Source organism: Scyliorhinus canicula, chromosome 2 (genome assembly GCF_902713615.1).
Source record: "Scyliorhinus canicula chromosome 2, sScyCan1.1, whole genome shotgun sequence".
Classification (NCBI taxonomy): Eukaryota; Metazoa; Chordata; class Chondrichthyes; order Carcharhiniformes; family Scyliorhinidae; genus Scyliorhinus; species Scyliorhinus canicula.
The window spans coordinates 278,828,554-278,845,619 of NC_052147.1; the positions used below are offsets into that span (position 1 = coordinate 278,828,554).

Sequence of the window (17,066 nt, forward strand, 5' to 3'; positions counted from 1 at the left end):
ATCAAGCGGGTTGCTTTGTCCTCTGGTGTCGAGCTTCTTGAGTATTGTTGGAGCTGCACTCATTCAGGCAAGTGGAGAGTGTTCCATTGCACTCCTGACTTACGCCTTGTAGATGATGGACAGGCTTTGGGGGGGGGGGGGGGGGGGGACAGTCAGGAGGTAAGTTACTGCAGGATTCCTCGCCTTTGTTGACTTGCTCTGGTAGCCACAGTATTTATATGGTTAGTCCATTCCAGTATCTGGCCAATGGTAACCCCCACAATGAAATGAAATGAAAATGGCTTATTGTCACGAGTAGGCTTCAATTAAGTTACTGTGAAAAGCCCCTAGTCGCCACATTACGGCGTGTGTTCGGGGAGGCTGGTACGGGAATTGAACCGTGCTGCTGGCCTGCCTTGATCTTCTTTAAAAGCCAGTGTTTTAGCCCAGTGTGCTAAACCAGCCCCTGTTGATGTTGATAATGGGGGCTTCTGCAATGGTAATGTCATTGAATGTCAAGGAATGATGGTAAGATCCTCTCATTGGAGATGGTCATTGCATGGCACTTGAGTGGTGTGACTGTTAGTTGCCACTGGTCAATAATCATAGTGGTCTACAGCACAGAAAAAGTCCTTTGACCCATCACATCTTCTCTGGTCAAAAACAACCACCTAAACCACTTCTTCCAATCTCCTTTTCCAACACTTCGCCCTTGTGCATCGTAAGTGCACATCTGACTAGTTCTTAAATGTTATGAGGGCCTCATCACCCTTTCAAGTGCTATTACATCCCTCCTACAATGTGGATTCCAGAACTGCACACCATACTCTAGCTGTGGGCCTGCCAATGTTTTATACAGTTACAGAATAACCTCACTGCTCTTTAAACTCTATGCCTCCACTAATAAAGACAAGTGTGCTGTATGCCTTAACCACTGTATCCACCTGTTCTGCTACCTTAAGGGACTGGTGTACATACATGCACGCCACGTTCCCTCTCATCCTCAGTTTTTCCCAAGTATTCCCTTGCCTTGTTTGTCCGCACAAGTGCATCACACCACACTTATCGGATTGAATTCCTTTTGCCGTTGATCAGCCTGTCTATGTCGTCCTGTATTGTAAGGCTATCCTCACTCTTTTCCATCCCCCAATTTTGTATCATCCGCAAACTTGCTAATCAACCCTCCTGGGGCTGGTTTAGCACACTGGGCTAAAGTACTGGCTTTTAAGGCAGGCCAGCAGCACGGTTCAATTCCCGTACCAGCCTCCCCGAACAGATGCCGGAATGTGGTGACTAGGGGCTTTTCACAGTAACTTCATTGAAGCCTACTCGTGACAATAAACGATTTTCATTTCCTGCGTTCAAGTCTAAATCATTTATGTAAAATCACAAGCAGCAAGAGCCCCAACACTGATACCTGTGGGGACCCCACTGAACACAGGCTTCCAATCGAAAAAACACCCATCCCCCTCTGCTTCCTGCCACTTGGCCAATTCTGGATCCCATGGTCTCTTACCTTCAGCCCAAGCCTGGGTAATGTCCAGGTCTTGCTGTATTTGGGCATAGAACATTGTAGCACAGTACAGGCCCTTCGGCCCACGATGTTGTGCCGACCATTTATCCTAATCTAAGATCAACCTAACCTACACCCCTTCAATTTGCTGTTGTCCATCTGCCTGTCCAAGACTCGCTTAAATGTCCCTAATGACTCTGACTCCACCACCTTTGCTGGCAGTGCATTCCACGCACCCACCACTCTGTGTAAATAACCAACCTCTGATACCTCCCCTACACCTTCCTCCAATCACCCTTGGGAAAAGTCTCTGGCTATCCACTCTATCCATGCCTCTAATCACCTTGTACACTTCTATCATATCACCTCTCTGCCTTCTTCGCTCCAGTGAGAAAAGCCCAAGCTCCCTCAACCTTTCTTCATAAGACATGCCCTCCAGTCCAGGCAGCATCCTGGTAAATCTCCTCTGCACCCTCCCCAAAGCATCCACATCCTTCCTATAATGAGGTGACCAGAACTGGACACAATATTCCAAATGTGGTCTATTTGGGTTTTATAAAGCTACAGCAAAACCTCGCAGCTCTTAAACTCAATCCCCCCGTTAATGAATGCAAGCACACCATCCACCTTCTTGTCAACCTGGGTGGCAACTTTAAGGGATCTATGTACGTGGACCCCGAGATCCCTCTGTTCCTCCACAGTTTCAAGAATCCTGGGTGGGATTCTCTGACCTCCCGGGGGGTCGGAGAATCGCCCGGGGCCGGCGTCAATCCCGCCCCTGCCGTGTTCCGAATTCTCCGGGAAGATTTGGCGGGGGTGGGAATCGCGCCGGTCGGCGGCCCCCCGCGGTGATTCTCCGGCCCGCGATGGGCCGAAGTCCCGCCGCTGACAGGCCTCTCCCGCCAGTGTGGTTTAAACCACCTACCTGACCAGTGGGATTGGCGGCGTGGGTGGGCTCCGGGGTCCTGGGGGGCGATCTGACCCCGAGGGGTGCCTCCACGGTGGCCTGCCCCGCGATCAGAGCCCACCGATCGGTGGGCGGGACTGTGCCGTGGGGGGCACTCTTTTTCTTGGCGGAGGCAGAAGAGACCCACTCCCCTGCGCATGCGCCGATATGACGTCAGCAGCCGCTGATGCTCCGGCGCATGCGCGGACTTACGCCAGCCGGCGAAGTGCTTTCGGCCCCGGCTGGCATGGTGCCAAAGGCCATTCACGCCAGCTGGCGGAGTGGGAACCACTCCGGCGCGGGCCTAGCCCTCAATGTGAGGGCTTGGCCCCTAAAGGTGCGAGAATTCCGCACCTTTGGGACAACCCGACGGCTGAGTGGTTCACGCCACTCCGACACGCCGGGTAGGGGAGAATCCCGCTCCATTAACCCTGTATTCAGCATTCAAATTCAACCTTCCAAAATGAATCACTTCACATTTATCTAGGTTGAACTCCATCTGCCACTTCTCTGCCCAGCTCTGCATCCTGCAACAGCCTTCGACACTATCTACAACTCCACCAACCTTCGTGTCACCGGCAAACTTACTAACCCACCCTTCCACTTCCTCATCCAAGTCATTTATAAAACCCACAAAGAGCAAAGGTCCCAGAACAGATCTGTGGGGGGCACCACTGGTCATCGACCTCCAGGTGGAATATTTTCTATACACTACCACTCACTGTCTTCTCTCGGCCAGCCAATTCTGTACCCAGACAGCCAAATTCCCCTGTATCCCATGCTCCCTGACTTTCTGAATGAGCCTACCATGAGGAACGTGAACTGCTTCAGTATCTGAGGAGTTATGAATAGTGCTGAAAACTGTGCAGATATCTGTGAGCATGCCCAATTCTGACCTCATAATGGATGACGGTCATTGATGAAGCAGCTGACGATGGTTGAGACTAGATCACTACCCTGAGGAACTGGAGCTGAGAAGATTGACCTCCAACCACCACAACCATCTTTCTTTGTTCCAGGTGTAACTCCAACCAGTGGAGAGCTTTTCCCTGATTCCCTTTGGTTCCAGTTTTTCTGGGGCTCCTTAATGTCATGCTGGGTCAAAGCAGCTTTGACTTGGTGGGGAACTTGCATTCCCATGCATCTGCTACCCTCTTAGGTGGTAGAGGTCTCAATTTTGGAAGGTGCTGTCGAAGGAGCCTTAGTGAGTTGCTGCAGTGCATCTTGTACATGGTACATGCTGCTGCCACTGTGGATTGGTAGTGGAGGGAGTGAATATTGAAGTTGCCAATCAAGCAGGCTGCTTTTAGAAAGGCACATACTAAAGCAAAAATCTCATGGAAGTGTGAGAGAGAAGTCTATGTGCACTAACTTGAAGATCAAGGACCAATTTGGCCTTTCCACACAACGTAAACTTTGTCTTGATTTGCCTTTAGTAAGAGGAATGAGCTTACAATCCGAGAGGACCTCATAGGAGGTTCACTGGGTTGATTCCAGAGATATGGGGTTTGTCGTATGATGAGAAATTGAACGGTTTAGGCCTATACTCTCTTGAGTTGAGAAGAATGAGGGGAGATCTAATTGAGGTATACAAGATGCTAAAAGCTATGGATAAAGTAGACGTGGAGCGGATGTTTCCTCTCGTGGGGCATTCTAGAACGCGAGGTCATAATCTTAGAATAAGAGGTAGCAAATTCAAAACAGATTTGAGGAAAAACTACTTCTCCCAAAGGGTTGTAAATCTGTGGGATTCGCTACCCCAGAGTGTGGAGGATGCTGGGACAGTGAGTAAATGTAAGGAGGCGTTAGACAGATTTTTAATTGGTAATGGGTTGAAGGGTTATGGAGAACGGGCAGGACGGTGGAGTTGAGGCCAGGATGGGATCAGCCATGATCATATTGAGGGTGTTAGGCTCGGGAGGCTAAATTGCCGACTCCCGCTCCTCGTTCATGTATTCTGGCTGATTTCTCAATCCAGCTCTTGGTCTGTCGGTAGCAGATGAGGGACGTGTCAGCCATGATAGAATAGCGGAGCAGACCCGATGGGCCAAATGGTCTAATTCTGCCCCTATATCTTATGAACTTATATTTGTAGGACATCACAAAGTTCTTCACAGCCAGTGAAATACCTGTGAAGTGTTGGAATGTAAAGAATCGTGGTATACCAATTGTGGTCATAGTGAAAATGAATGGACACCAATGAGGTAAATGACCAGGTAATGTGTGACGGTGATTGAGGGAGCAATGCTGGCCTGAACATCTAGAGACCAGTTGTAAAATGCAAAAGTAAATGAATATGCAAAGTAGTAGTCTGGATGTGACACTGTAGCAGTGCCACTATCCATGGAGTAAACTTCCAAGATGTATGGGCGGTGGACATTGGCATAGGATTGGATGTACAGCTGACCTGGTTCCAGTCCTGTTGAAATATTGGCAAATGTTGAATGCAGACAACCTGAGCTGAAATTGCTAGGTTGATGTCCTGGCCATGAATACGTTACTTTCGCTGATCAAGAAGAAATTTCACAGTCGGTTCCAGGCCTGATCTTCCGATAAATTTATCTCTGCAAACGTTTGACGTTGCCAAGAGGCCCAAAGTTATTTCAGTCACGAGGAATAGTGCTTTAGCATCGGGGGCAGAGATATGGTTTCCTCCTTGCAATTGGCTTCCATATATAATCCCAGTTTTAAGAGAATGGCCTTCTCTTCTAGCCCCCCACATGATAGAAGGGGCAGACCATCTTTTGTGTTAATTTGTGAACTAGCGATGCCTTTCACTGCCCCGCACCTCCACCCCACAACAGGAAGAAAGGGGACGCGATTCTCCGACCCCCACGCCGGGCGGGAGAATCACGGGAGTGCTGGGCGATTCCTGCCACGCCGCCCTGGCACCCGCACGCAATTCTCCCCCCCCCACCCCCCCCCCCCAAACGGCGTGCCACGTTTCACGACAGGCCGCTCGGAGATTCTCCGGCCCGGATGGGCTGAGCGGCCTGCCCAATCCGACGGGTTCACGCCAGCGCCAACCACACCTAGTCGCTGCCGGCGTGAACAGCGCGCGAACACTGTGTGTGCGGCCTGTGGGGGAGGGAGGGAGGATCGAGCACCAGGGGGGGTGCTCAGTAGTGGTCTGGCCCGCGATAGGTGCCCACTGATCGGCGGGCCGGCGTCTCTAAAGGATGCACTCTTTTTCCTCCGCAGCCCCGCAAGGTCAATGCTCCATGTCTTGCGGGGCGCCCGCGGGGAGGACAGCAACCGCGCATGCGTGGGTGACGTCATTTAAGCGCCGCCGGCCGCGTCATTTATGCGGCGCCGCTTTGACGCGGGCGCCAAGGCCCGGCGCGCGAAATTGACGCGGCGCCGCTCCTAGCCCCCTGGGGGTGGGAGAATAGGGGGCGAGGAGCGGCCTCCGACACCGGAGTCAAACACTCCGGTTTTCACTCCGGCATCGCCACTTAGTCTCCCGTTGAGAGAATTTCGCCCAGGGTGTTTCACAAACTAAGCTCAGTGGTGATGGATTTAATAATTTGATCAATAGCCGCTGGAGTGAGGTCCGGATGCCTATTGTTTTTTTTAAATTGCATTTATGAAAGGTTTGCATTTATATAGTATTTTATCATATGTCCCACAAACACCCCAACAGGCAGCATTTTGCTCACAGCAAGATCCTCAAACAACAATGAGATGAAACTCATTAGCTTGATTTGGGGGGGTTATTGGGTGAGAGAAGAATATTGGCCAATTCAGGAAAACTTTACAGCAGAGAAGGAGGCCATTCAGCCCATCAGGTCTGCACCAGCCCTTGGAAAGAGCATCCTACTTCAGCCCTCGCCTCCATCCGATCCCCGTAACCCCACCTAACGTTTAAGACAATCATGCCATCACAGGAACAGGTCAGGAGCAGGTTTAGGCCCTTCGAGCCTGCTCTACCTTTCAATAGGCTCACGGCTGCTCGGGTTGTGATGTCAATTATTCCTGTCTGCCCTGATCGTCCTTGATTCCCTTGTCAGTCAAAAACCAGCAGGGGTTAGTTTCGCACACTGGGCTAAATCGCTGGCTTTTAAAGCAGACCAAGGCAGGCCAGCAGCACGGTTCAATTCCCGTATCAGCCTCCCCGAACAGGCGCCGGAATGTGGCGACTAGGGGCTTTTCACTAACTTAATTGAAGCCTACTCGTGACAATAAGCGATTTTCATTCATTCATATAAGAACATAAGAACATAAGAATTAGGAGCAGGAGTAGGCCATCTGGCCCCTCGAGCCTGCTCCGCCATTCAATTAGATCATGGCTGATCTTTTGTGGACTCAGCTCCACTTTCCGGCCCGAACACCATAACCCTTAATCCCTTTATTCTTCAAAAAACTATCTATCTTTACCTTAAAAACATGTAATGAAGGAGCCTCAACTGCTTCACTGGGCAAGGAATTCCAAAGATTCACAACCCTTTGGGTGAAGAAGTTCCTCCTAAACTCAGTCCTAAATCTACTTCCCCTTATTTTGAGGCTATGTCCCCTAGTTCTGCTGTCACCCGCCAGTGGAAACAACCTGCCCGCATCTATCCTATCTATTCCCTTCATAATTTTAAATGTTTCTATAAGATCCCCCTCATCCTTCTAAATTCCAACGAGTACAGTCCCAGTCTACTCAACCTCTCCTCGCAATCCAACCCCTTCAGCTCTGGGATTAACCTAGTGAATCTCCTCTGCACACCCTCCAGCACCAGTACGTCCTTTCTCAAGTAAGGAGACCAAAACTGAACACAATACTCCAGGTGTGGCCGCACTAACACCTTATACAATTGCAACATAACCTCCCTAGTCTTAAACTCCATCCCTCTAGCAATGAAGGACAAAATTCCATTTGCCTTCTTAATCACCTGTTGCACTTGTAAACCAACCTTCTGTGACTCATGCACTAGCACACCCAAGTCTCTCTGAACAGCGGCATGCTTTAATATTTTATCGTTTAAATAATAATCCCGTTTGCTGTTATTCCTACCAAAGTGGATAACCTCACATTTGTCAACATTGTATTCCATCTGCCAGACCCTAGCCCATTCACTTAACCTATCCAAATCCCTCTGCAGACTTCCAGTATCCTCTGCGCTTTTCGCTTTACCACTCATCTTAGTGTCATCTGCAAACTTGGACACATTGCCCTTGGTCCCCAACTCCAAATCATCAATGTAAATTGTGAACAATTGTGGGCCCAACACGGATCCCTGAGGGACACCACTAGCTACTGATTGCCAACCAGAGAAACACCCATTTATCCCAACTCTTTGCTTTCTATTAATTAACCAATCCTTTATCCATGCTACTACTTTACCCTTAATGCCATGCATCTTTATCTTATGCAGCAACCTTTTGTGTGGCACCTTGTCAAAGGCTTTCTGGAAATCCAGATATACCACATCCATCGGCTCCCCGTTATCTACTGCACTGGTAATGTCCTCAAAAAATTCCACTAAATTAGTTAGGCATGACCTGCCTTTTACGAACCCATGCTGCGTCTGCCCAATGGGACAATTTCTATCCAGATGCCTCGCAATTTCTTCCTTGATGATAGATTCCAGCATCTTCCCTATTACTGAAGTTAAACTCACTGGCCTATAATTTCCTGCTTTCTGCCTACCTCCTTTTTTAAACAGTGGCGTCACGTTTGCTAATTTCCAATCCACCGGGACCACCCCAGAGTCTAGTGAATTTCGGTAAATTATCACTAGTGCATCTGCAATTTCCCTAGCCATCTCTTTTAGCACTCTGGGATGCATTCCATCAGGGCCAGGAGACTTGTCTACCTTTAGCCCCATTAGCTTGCCCATCACTCCCTCCTTAGTGATAACAATCCTCTCAAGGTCCTCACCTGTCATAGCCTCATTTCTATCAGTCGCTGGCATGTTATTTGTGTCTTCCACTGTGAAGACCGACCCAAAAAACCTGTTCAGTTCTGAACCCAGTCTTTACTGGGGACCACAATTCCACAAACCAGCGCTCACCACATCTCCATCTCAAAAAGGAGACTTCCGATTCTTAAAATGTGTCCCCTAACTCAAGTCTGCCGTCACAAGAGGAAAAATCCTCAGGGGTGTCCACCATTTCGAGATCCCTCAATATCTCACATATTTCAATGAAATCACCTCTCACTCTTCTAAACTCCCAATGGGAATGGACCCAACTTGTTTCCACTGCTTTTTCATAAATCCTTCATCCTGAAAATGGGTTGAGTGAGCCTTTGCTGAACTAATTCCAATGCAATTACATTATTTTTTTCAAATAAGGAGACCCATAACTACACTACTCCAGATGTGCTCTATCCAAGGCCCTGGACAGCTGCAGGAAATTTCCCATTCTCCTTGCAGTTAACAACAGTGTTCCATTGCCTTCCTGATCACTTGCTGTACCTGCATTCTAATGTATTGTGGTCCATGCAGCAGGACACCCAGATCCCTCTGTAATTCAGTGCTCTGCAATCTCTCCATTTAATTTCCCCACATCTGCCAAAGCTTTGCCCACTCACTTAGCCTGTCTATGTCCCTTCACAGAAGGAGGCCATTCGGCCCATCCACTCTGCACTGGCTCTTGGAAAGAGCACCCTACTTAAGCCCACTCCTCTCCCCCATCCCCGTAATCCCACCTACCATTTGTGGACACTAAGGGACAATTTAGCACAGCCAATCCACCTAACCTGCATACCTTTGGACTGTGGGAGGAAACTGGAGCACCCAGAGGAAACCCACGCAGACACGGGGAGAACGTGCAGACTCCGCACAGACAGTGACCCAGCAGGGAATTGAACCTGGGACTTTGGAGCTCAGAAGCAACTGTGCTAACCTCTGTGCTACTGTGCTGCCCCTTAAAAATACTGCACCCCAGTGTTATACAGTGACAGACCTGTCCGCAACATAACTGTATCCCAGTGTTGTACAATGACAGACTCATCCCCACCGGTACTGTACCCCAGTGTTATGCAGTGACAAACTGGTCTCCACCAGTACTGTACCCCAGTGTTATACAGTGACAGACTGGTCTCTACCAGTACTGTACCCCAGTGTTATACAGTGACAGACTGGTCTCTACCAGTACTGTACCCCAGTGTTATACAGTGACAGACTGGTCTCTACCAGTACTGTACCCCAGTGTTATACAGTGACAGACTGGTCTCTACCAGTACTGTACCCCAGTGTTACACAGTTAACAGACCAATCTCCACCAGTACTGTACACCAGTGTTATACAGTTAACAGACCCATCTTCACCAGTACTGTACCCCAGTGATATACAGTGACTGACCTGTCCCCACCAGTACTGTACCCCAGTGTTATACAGTTAACAGACCCATCTCCACCAGTACTGTACCCCAGTGTTATACAGTCACAGGCAGGTCTCGACCAGTACTGTACCCCAGTGTGACAGACAGGTCTCCACCAGTCTGTACCCCAGTGATATACAGTTAACAGACCCATCTCCACCAGTCTGTACCCCAGTGTTACACAGTTAACAGACCCATCTCCACCAGTACTGTACCCCAGTGTTTCACAGTGACACTCCAGATCGCCACCAGTACTGTACCCCAGTGTTTCACAGTGACACTCCAGATCGCCACCAGTACTGTACCCCAGTGTGACAGACAGGTCTCCACCAGTACTGTACCCCAGTGTTATACAGTTAACAGTCCCATCTCCACCAGTACTGTAGCCCAGTGTTACACAGTTAACAGACCCATCTCCACCAGTACTGTACCCCAGTGTTTCACAGTGACACTCCAGATCGCCACCAGTACTGTACCCCAGTGTTTCACAGTGACACTCCAGATCGCCACCAGTACTGTACCCCAGTGTGACAGACAGGTCTCCACCAGTACTGTACCCCAGTGTTATACAGTTAACAGACCCATCTCCACCAGTACTGTAGCCCAGTGTTACACAGTTAACAGACCCATCTCCACCAGTACTGTAGCCCAGTGTTATATATACAATTAACAGATCCATCCACACCAGTACTGTACCCCAGCGTTACACAGTGACAGACAGGTCCTCACCAGTACTGTACCCCAGCATTATACAGTAGCCGACAGGTCCCCACCAGTACTGTACCCCAGTGTTATACAGTGACAGACCCAACTCCACCAGTACTGTACCCCAGTGTTATACAGTGACAGGCCCGTCCCCACCAGCACTGTACCCCAGTGTTATACAGCGACAGACCCGTCCCCACCAGTACTGTACCCCAGTGCTATACAGTGACTGACCTGTCCCCACCAGAACTGTACCCCAGTGTTATACAGTGACAGACCCGTCCCCACCAGTACTGTACCCCAGTGTTATACAGTGGCAGACCCAACTCCACCAGTACTATGCCCCAGTGTTATACAGTGACAGACCCGTCCCCACCAGTACTGTACCCCAGTGATATACAGTGACTGACCTGTCCCCACCAGAACTGTACCCCAGTGTTATACAGTGACAGACCCGTCCCCACCAGTACTGTGCCCCAGTGTTATACAGTGGCAGACCCAACTCCACCAGTACCGTACCCCAGTGATATACAGTGACTGACCTGTCCCCACCAGTACTGTACACCAGTGTTATATAGTTAACAGACCCATCTCCACCAGTACTGTACCCCAGTGTTATACAGTCACAGGCAGGTCTCCACCAGTATTGTACCCCAGTGTGACAGACAGGTCTCCACCAGTACTGTACCCCAGTGTTATACAGTTAACAGACCCATCTCCACCAGTACTGTACCCCAGCGATTCACAGTTAACAGTGCTAACCACTGCACTACCGCATTGCCTGGGCGTCAGTACTGTTCGAGAATGCCAAACTGGATTGTGTGGAAGTGAAGAAAATCGTTCCCGATGAAAGATTTATTTTCAAAATTGTAAGCATTAGTAATGTGCTGTTTAAAAAATGTCTTCTACAAATCACATTATGAGTTGTGTTATTCTGTTGCACACCTGCTGTAAAATGTAATAGTAACGTCGCAATCATTGAGTTGAATTGTAAGGTCCAAGTTATATATAGTTTGGAGGGGGGGGAGGGGCGGTTGGGGTGGGGGGAGACGCTACTAATTATAGTAGTGCTGGGCTAGAAGGCATGCAGAACATGTTGGCTTACGGTGACTGGGTGTGCTTTGTATCATTCCCTCTGCCATGAGTTGCACGGCACAGGCACTCTACAGACATTGTACATTGATTCAGATTCATATATCCTCAGCCCAGTTTGTTCTGGACATTGTCGATCAAGACTATTTTCTTAATATCCTGTATTAGTGGCAAGAGCAACATACATTTACAAAGTCCCATTAAACGCGCTGAGGCGCTTCACAGAGAATTATCAGCACCAATAATTTATATCACGTCTTTAGTTATGAAACGTCACAGGAGCATCATCAAAGTACGACACTGAGCCGCAAAGGGAGCTATTAGGTCAAAGATCAAAAGCTTGGTGAGTTTTAAGATGCAATTTAAAGGAAGTGAGCCAAACCGGAAGATGGAAGTTGTGCAGGGAGGGAACGTAGAGCTGGGCCCAGATCACTAAAGGCACAGTCGCCAATGCAGCAATTATGATCGGAAAGGGCAGCACGGTGGCGCAGTGATTAGCACTGCTGCCTCACGGCGGGGAGGACCCAGGTTCAGTCCTGGCCCCGGGTCACTGTCCACGATAAATTGCCCCTAACTTGAAAAAATGGAATTGGGTACGCTAAAATTTAAAAAAAAAATTGTACTGCAGGTCGCTGTCATGCGCGTGTGCGGCCATGTCCATGGACCCGGCCATTCTCCATCCGTACATGCAGGTAAAGCCGGGGGCTTTCGTGGTGCGGCTGCTAACCCTCCACCAGGCGGAGTATTGGTGCAGCGCCGCCGCCAACTTTTTTGTTGTAAAACTGGACACTTCCTCTGGACATAGCCTCAAAATCAGAGAATCCAGCCCCATGTTTTCCTGCTGGGGCAGTATTGGAACCAGTTTACCAGCCCTCTGGAGTATTCCATGTCATGCAAATTTACGCATGGAGTAGAATATGAGGAATTCCCAGGGAATCCCGCTATTGGGTCCCCATCCTGAGTGGATGGCCGTTATTGAGGTCCCGCTACCACTCCCCTCCCCCCAGATCATAAATCGCCCCCGGAAGCCCCACACCATGAGTTGACCCTGATTCCTTCTCCCAAAGGGTGGTGAATCTGGAATTCAGTACCCCAGAGTGTGGTGGATGCCAGGGCATTGATTAAATTAGATTGGATTGGATTTGTTTATTGTCACGTGCACCGAAGTACAGTGAAAAGTATTTTTCTGTGAGCAGCTCAAACAGATCATTTAGTATATGAAAAAATAAAAATAAAATTCATAAAAGGGCAACACAAGGTACACAATGTAAATACATTGACAGCGGCATCGGGTGAAGCATACAGGGGTGTAGTGTTAATGAGGTCAGTCCATAAGAGGGTCGTTTAGGAGTCTGGTAACAGCGTGGAAGAAGCTGTTTTTGAATCTGTTCGTCCGTGTTCTCAGACTTTTGTATCTCCTGCTTGATGGGAGAAGTTGGAAGAGTGAGTAAGCCGGGTGGGAGGGGTCTTTGATTATGCTGCCCGCTTTCCCAAGGCAGCGGGAGGTGTAGATGGAGTCAATGGATGGGAGCCAGGTTTGTGTGATGGACTGGGCGGTGTTCACGACTCTCTGAAGTTTCTTGCGGTCCTGGGCCGAGCAGTTGCCATACCAGGCTGTGATGCAGCCCGACAGGATGCTTTCTGTGGTGCATCTGCAAAAGTTGATAAGAGTCAGTGTGGACATGCCGAATTTCCTTAGGTTCCTGAGGAAGTATAGGCGCTGTTGTGCTTTCTTGGTGGTAGCGTCGACGTGGGTGGACCAGGACAGATTGTTGGAGATGTGCACCCCTAGGAATTTGAAGCTGTCAACCATCTCCACCTGGGCCCCATTGATGCTGACAGGGATGTGTATAGTACTTTGCTCCCTGAAGTCAATGACCAGCTCTTTAGTTTTGCTGACGTTGAGGGATAGATTGTTGTCGTTGCACAACTCCACTAGGTTCTCAATCTCCCTCCTGTATTCGGACTCGTCGTTATTCGAGATCCAACCCATTATGGTCGTATCGTCAGCAAACTTGTAGATGGAATTGGAACCAAATTTTAACTTGCAGTCGTGTGTGGACAGGGAGTATAGTGGGGATTTAAGTATGCAGTCTTGTGGGGCCCCGGTATTGATGACTATTGTGGAGGAGGTGTTGTTGATTCTTACTGATTGTGATCTGTTGGTCAGAAAATCGAGGATCCAGTTGCAGAGTGAGGAGCCAAGTCCTAGGGTTTGGAGCTTTGATATGAGCTTGGCTGGGATTTTGGTGTTGCTGCTGGAGATACTGCTCGGCTTCGCTTTGTAGCCCGTTATATTGTTTAGGCCTTGCCACAGTTTGTAACTCTAGTCTGTGACTCTAGCTTGGTCTGATATTCTCTCTTGGCATCTCGGATGGCTTTGTGGAGGTAATACCTGGATTTCTTATATAGGTCAGGGTCGTCTGACTTGAACGCCTCAGATCTGTCCTTCAGTAGGGAGTCAATCTCGCCATTGAGCCATGGTTTCCGGTTGGGGAACGTATGCACTGCTTTCTTTGGCAGGCAGTCATCCACACATTTGCTGATGAAGTCTGTGACGGTCAGCGCCGGCCCTAGGGTTGCTGGCGCCCCGGGCAAGCTGAACTTCGGCGCCCTTGGGGGGGGGGGGGGGTGAGGGGGGCGGGGCCGAGGGGGGGCGGGGCCGAGGGGGGGCGGGGTGGGGGGGCGGGGGTCGGACCCGAGGGGGGGGGCGGGGGGGCGGACCCGAGGGGGGGGGGCGGGGAGAGCGGACCGAGCGGGGGGGGCCGGACCGAGCGGGGGGGGGAGCGGACCGAGCGGGGGGGGGGGGTGGACCGAGCGCAGGGGGGGGGGGTGGACCGAGCGGGGGGGGGCGCCCTGGGGAAGGGCGGCCACCGAGCATGCGCTGGTTGGCACCTGCCCAACTGCGCATGCGCGGGACCCGAGTCTCTGGCGCCCCCAAGCACATGGCGCCCCGGGCGACTGCCCGAGTTTCCGGTGCCTTGAGCCAGCCCTGGTAACGGTGGTGGTATTCTTATTTAAGTTGGTCGCTGAGTTCTTAAATATGGACCAGTCCACTGCCTCGAAGCTGTCACGTAGGAGCTCTTCTGTTTCCTCGGACCAAGCACTGCACGACCTTCTTAGCCTGATTCTCCCGCTTGAGTTTCTGCTTGTATGCCGGGAGAAGGACCGTCTTATGGTCTGATTTCCCAAAGTACGGTCGGGGTGGTGTAAGATGTGATCAGCCATGATCGAATTGAATGGCAGAGCAGGATCAGGAGGCTAAATTGCCGACTCCTGTTCCTAGTTCTTGTTTTGTTGTGAGGATGGACAGCTAAGAATAAATAGAAAGACAACTGCAGTGGGGGTGGGATCAGCTTGTTTTTAATTTGTTTGGCAGTTCCAAACAGTGGGAATTTGCGCAAAGAGAAAGCGAAAAAGACTCTCTGTGAATAGAACAGCTTTTTCTTTGCTTGTCTTTGAACAAATCTTGGTGTTGAAGCAAGTCCCCGAGAGGCAAAGAATGTGTTACCATGTGTGCTTTCCAGCTGGGAAGGACAGGTTGCTGAAGGCAGGAAGGTTGAGGGATTTTGGATTCTAACAATACCCATCGCTGGGGTTGAAGTGACGCCGGAGCCCACCAGGCTGTTTGAATGTGTTGCAGAAGAGAATCTCTGGGGACTCGCGGTCGCCAAGACTGTTATGGCCTGAGTGAGAGAGGGTTCATAATGTCTTAATGTCTTAGTAGTTTGTTACAGTGAACATTTTATAAGTGGCACCTTATCCAACCGTTTTCTTTCTGTAGACAATGTGGGTGTTCTTTTCAAGAAGTTATTGGTCCCTCGGGATTGTATCGGTAGCCACTCTGCTATATAGAAATCATCTGAACACCTCAATTATATTTCAGCCTGTAATTCACTCTCAGGTATCCATTATTCCAAGGATGAAATGAAATGAAATGGCTCATTGTCACAAGTCGGCTTCAAATGAGGTTACTGTGAAACGCCCCTAGTCGCCACATTCCGGCGCCTGTTCGGGGAGGCTGGTACGGGAATTGAACCGTGCTGCTGGCCTGCCTTGGCCTGCTTTCAAAGCCAGCGATTTAGCCCAGTGTGCTAAACCAGCCCCTGATGCACCATCTGAACCCCTCGATTAGAGTAACCTCTTGTAATCCTAAACTCTTCACTCTCGTATGCAACTTGAGCCTGGCCATTCAGTCACCGAGCAGTGTGCAGCAGAATGCTTAGGGAAGCTCTGGCATGTATGCATATATCAAGCTACAGGCAGCTCAGTCCCAGCAAGGCAAACTCCCCAACAAGTCTGCCAAAACAAGTGTGACAGATTTAGGCAGTGAAGCAAGCTGTTTGCATTCTCGGTCAGGAATGGATAGTATTTGGAGACACGCACATACGCTGAAGTTTAAACTCTGTCTCTACCAAGAAAGCCAGGGGCAGAATGCAAGAAACTAGTGAGGAACCAATAGAAAGGTACTGGTAATGTACAATGGAGGGTCAGTGGGGGCAGGGTCTTGTGATTTTGCTCCCGTATGTACTGCATTTAACTGTCTGTGAAGCACTCTCTGTTCCTCTCCCTTCGCTTGTTCTTATCTGCCTCTCCTCCTCCATGCAGGCTTCTGATTTATTCCCGATTTTAATCTGCACCTACCCTCCCCTCTCTCTTCCTCATTTTCCCCACCAAGCTGTCTTTTTCTCACTGTTTCTGTCACTCTCTGCAATACTCTTCCAGTCTCCCTGCCCCGACTCTGCCTGCCTCTCTCTCGCTCACTCTCAACCTCCCAGGACTTGTCAGTAACTTTCTCCCCAAGCGCAGATCATGCCTAAAAGCTTTTCTCGAAGACCAATTACCGACGTGATTTTCCTGACCTGTGCTTGCACAATGGGAAGTGGCATAAATGGTCAGGGGGTAAACTGAGCAACGCAGTCTGCCATTTAAATGGGACTCATGTGAAGTGTCACTGAAAATGAAACCTGTTCCCCCTTCTCCACCACACATTGATTGCGGCTGGGAAAATTTTCCCCAATGCTTTCTCTCTCTGACCCCCGCTCCCTTCCCTCCAACCCATAAACACACACACACACACCTTCTGTCTTAATTCCTTCCTGATCCCCAGAAAAGGTGGAACAAATATATGTGAGACCATATATGTATTTTTTGCACCTTTAATCTGTTACAGATTTTGATCTTTTAACAGTGTGGCCTCTCCTGTTTTGGTCACTTTGCCAGCTTTATCTGTGCTTCTCACCTCTTCCACTGCTGTTTGTACTGGTAATGGGGCTGGTTTAGCTCACTCGGCTAAATCGCTGGCTTTTAAAGCAGACCAAGCAGGCCAGCAGCACGGTTCGATTCCCGTACCAGCCTCCCTGGACAGGCGCCGGAACTAGGGGCTTTTCACAGTAACTTCTTTGAAGCCTACTCGTGACAATAAGCAATTTTCATTTCATAATTCAGTCACTTAATAATAATAATCTTTATTGTCACAAGTAGGCTTACATTAACATTGCAGTGAAGTGACTATAGTGA

General features: G+C 49.6%; 1 protein-coding gene across 3 annotated transcripts in view; it reads left to right on the forward strand.

Annotated features, from left to right (window-relative positions):
• Window positions 1–15,816: 15,816 nt before the first annotated feature.
• The window catches only part of LOC119962174 (5'-AMP-activated protein kinase subunit gamma-1-like), a 66,670-nt gene continuing 65,420 nt past the window's right edge, over window positions 15,817–17,066 (forward strand). For all 3 annotated transcript variants that reach the window (XM_038790122.1, XM_038790121.1, XM_038790123.1), the window contains exon 1: window positions 15,817–16,011. In XM_038790122.1, the coding sequence (XP_038646050.1) occupies window positions 15,981–16,011 (31 nt within the window). In that variant the 5' untranslated portion in view covers window positions 15,817–15,980. The remainder of the gene's footprint in view (window positions 16,012–17,066) is intronic.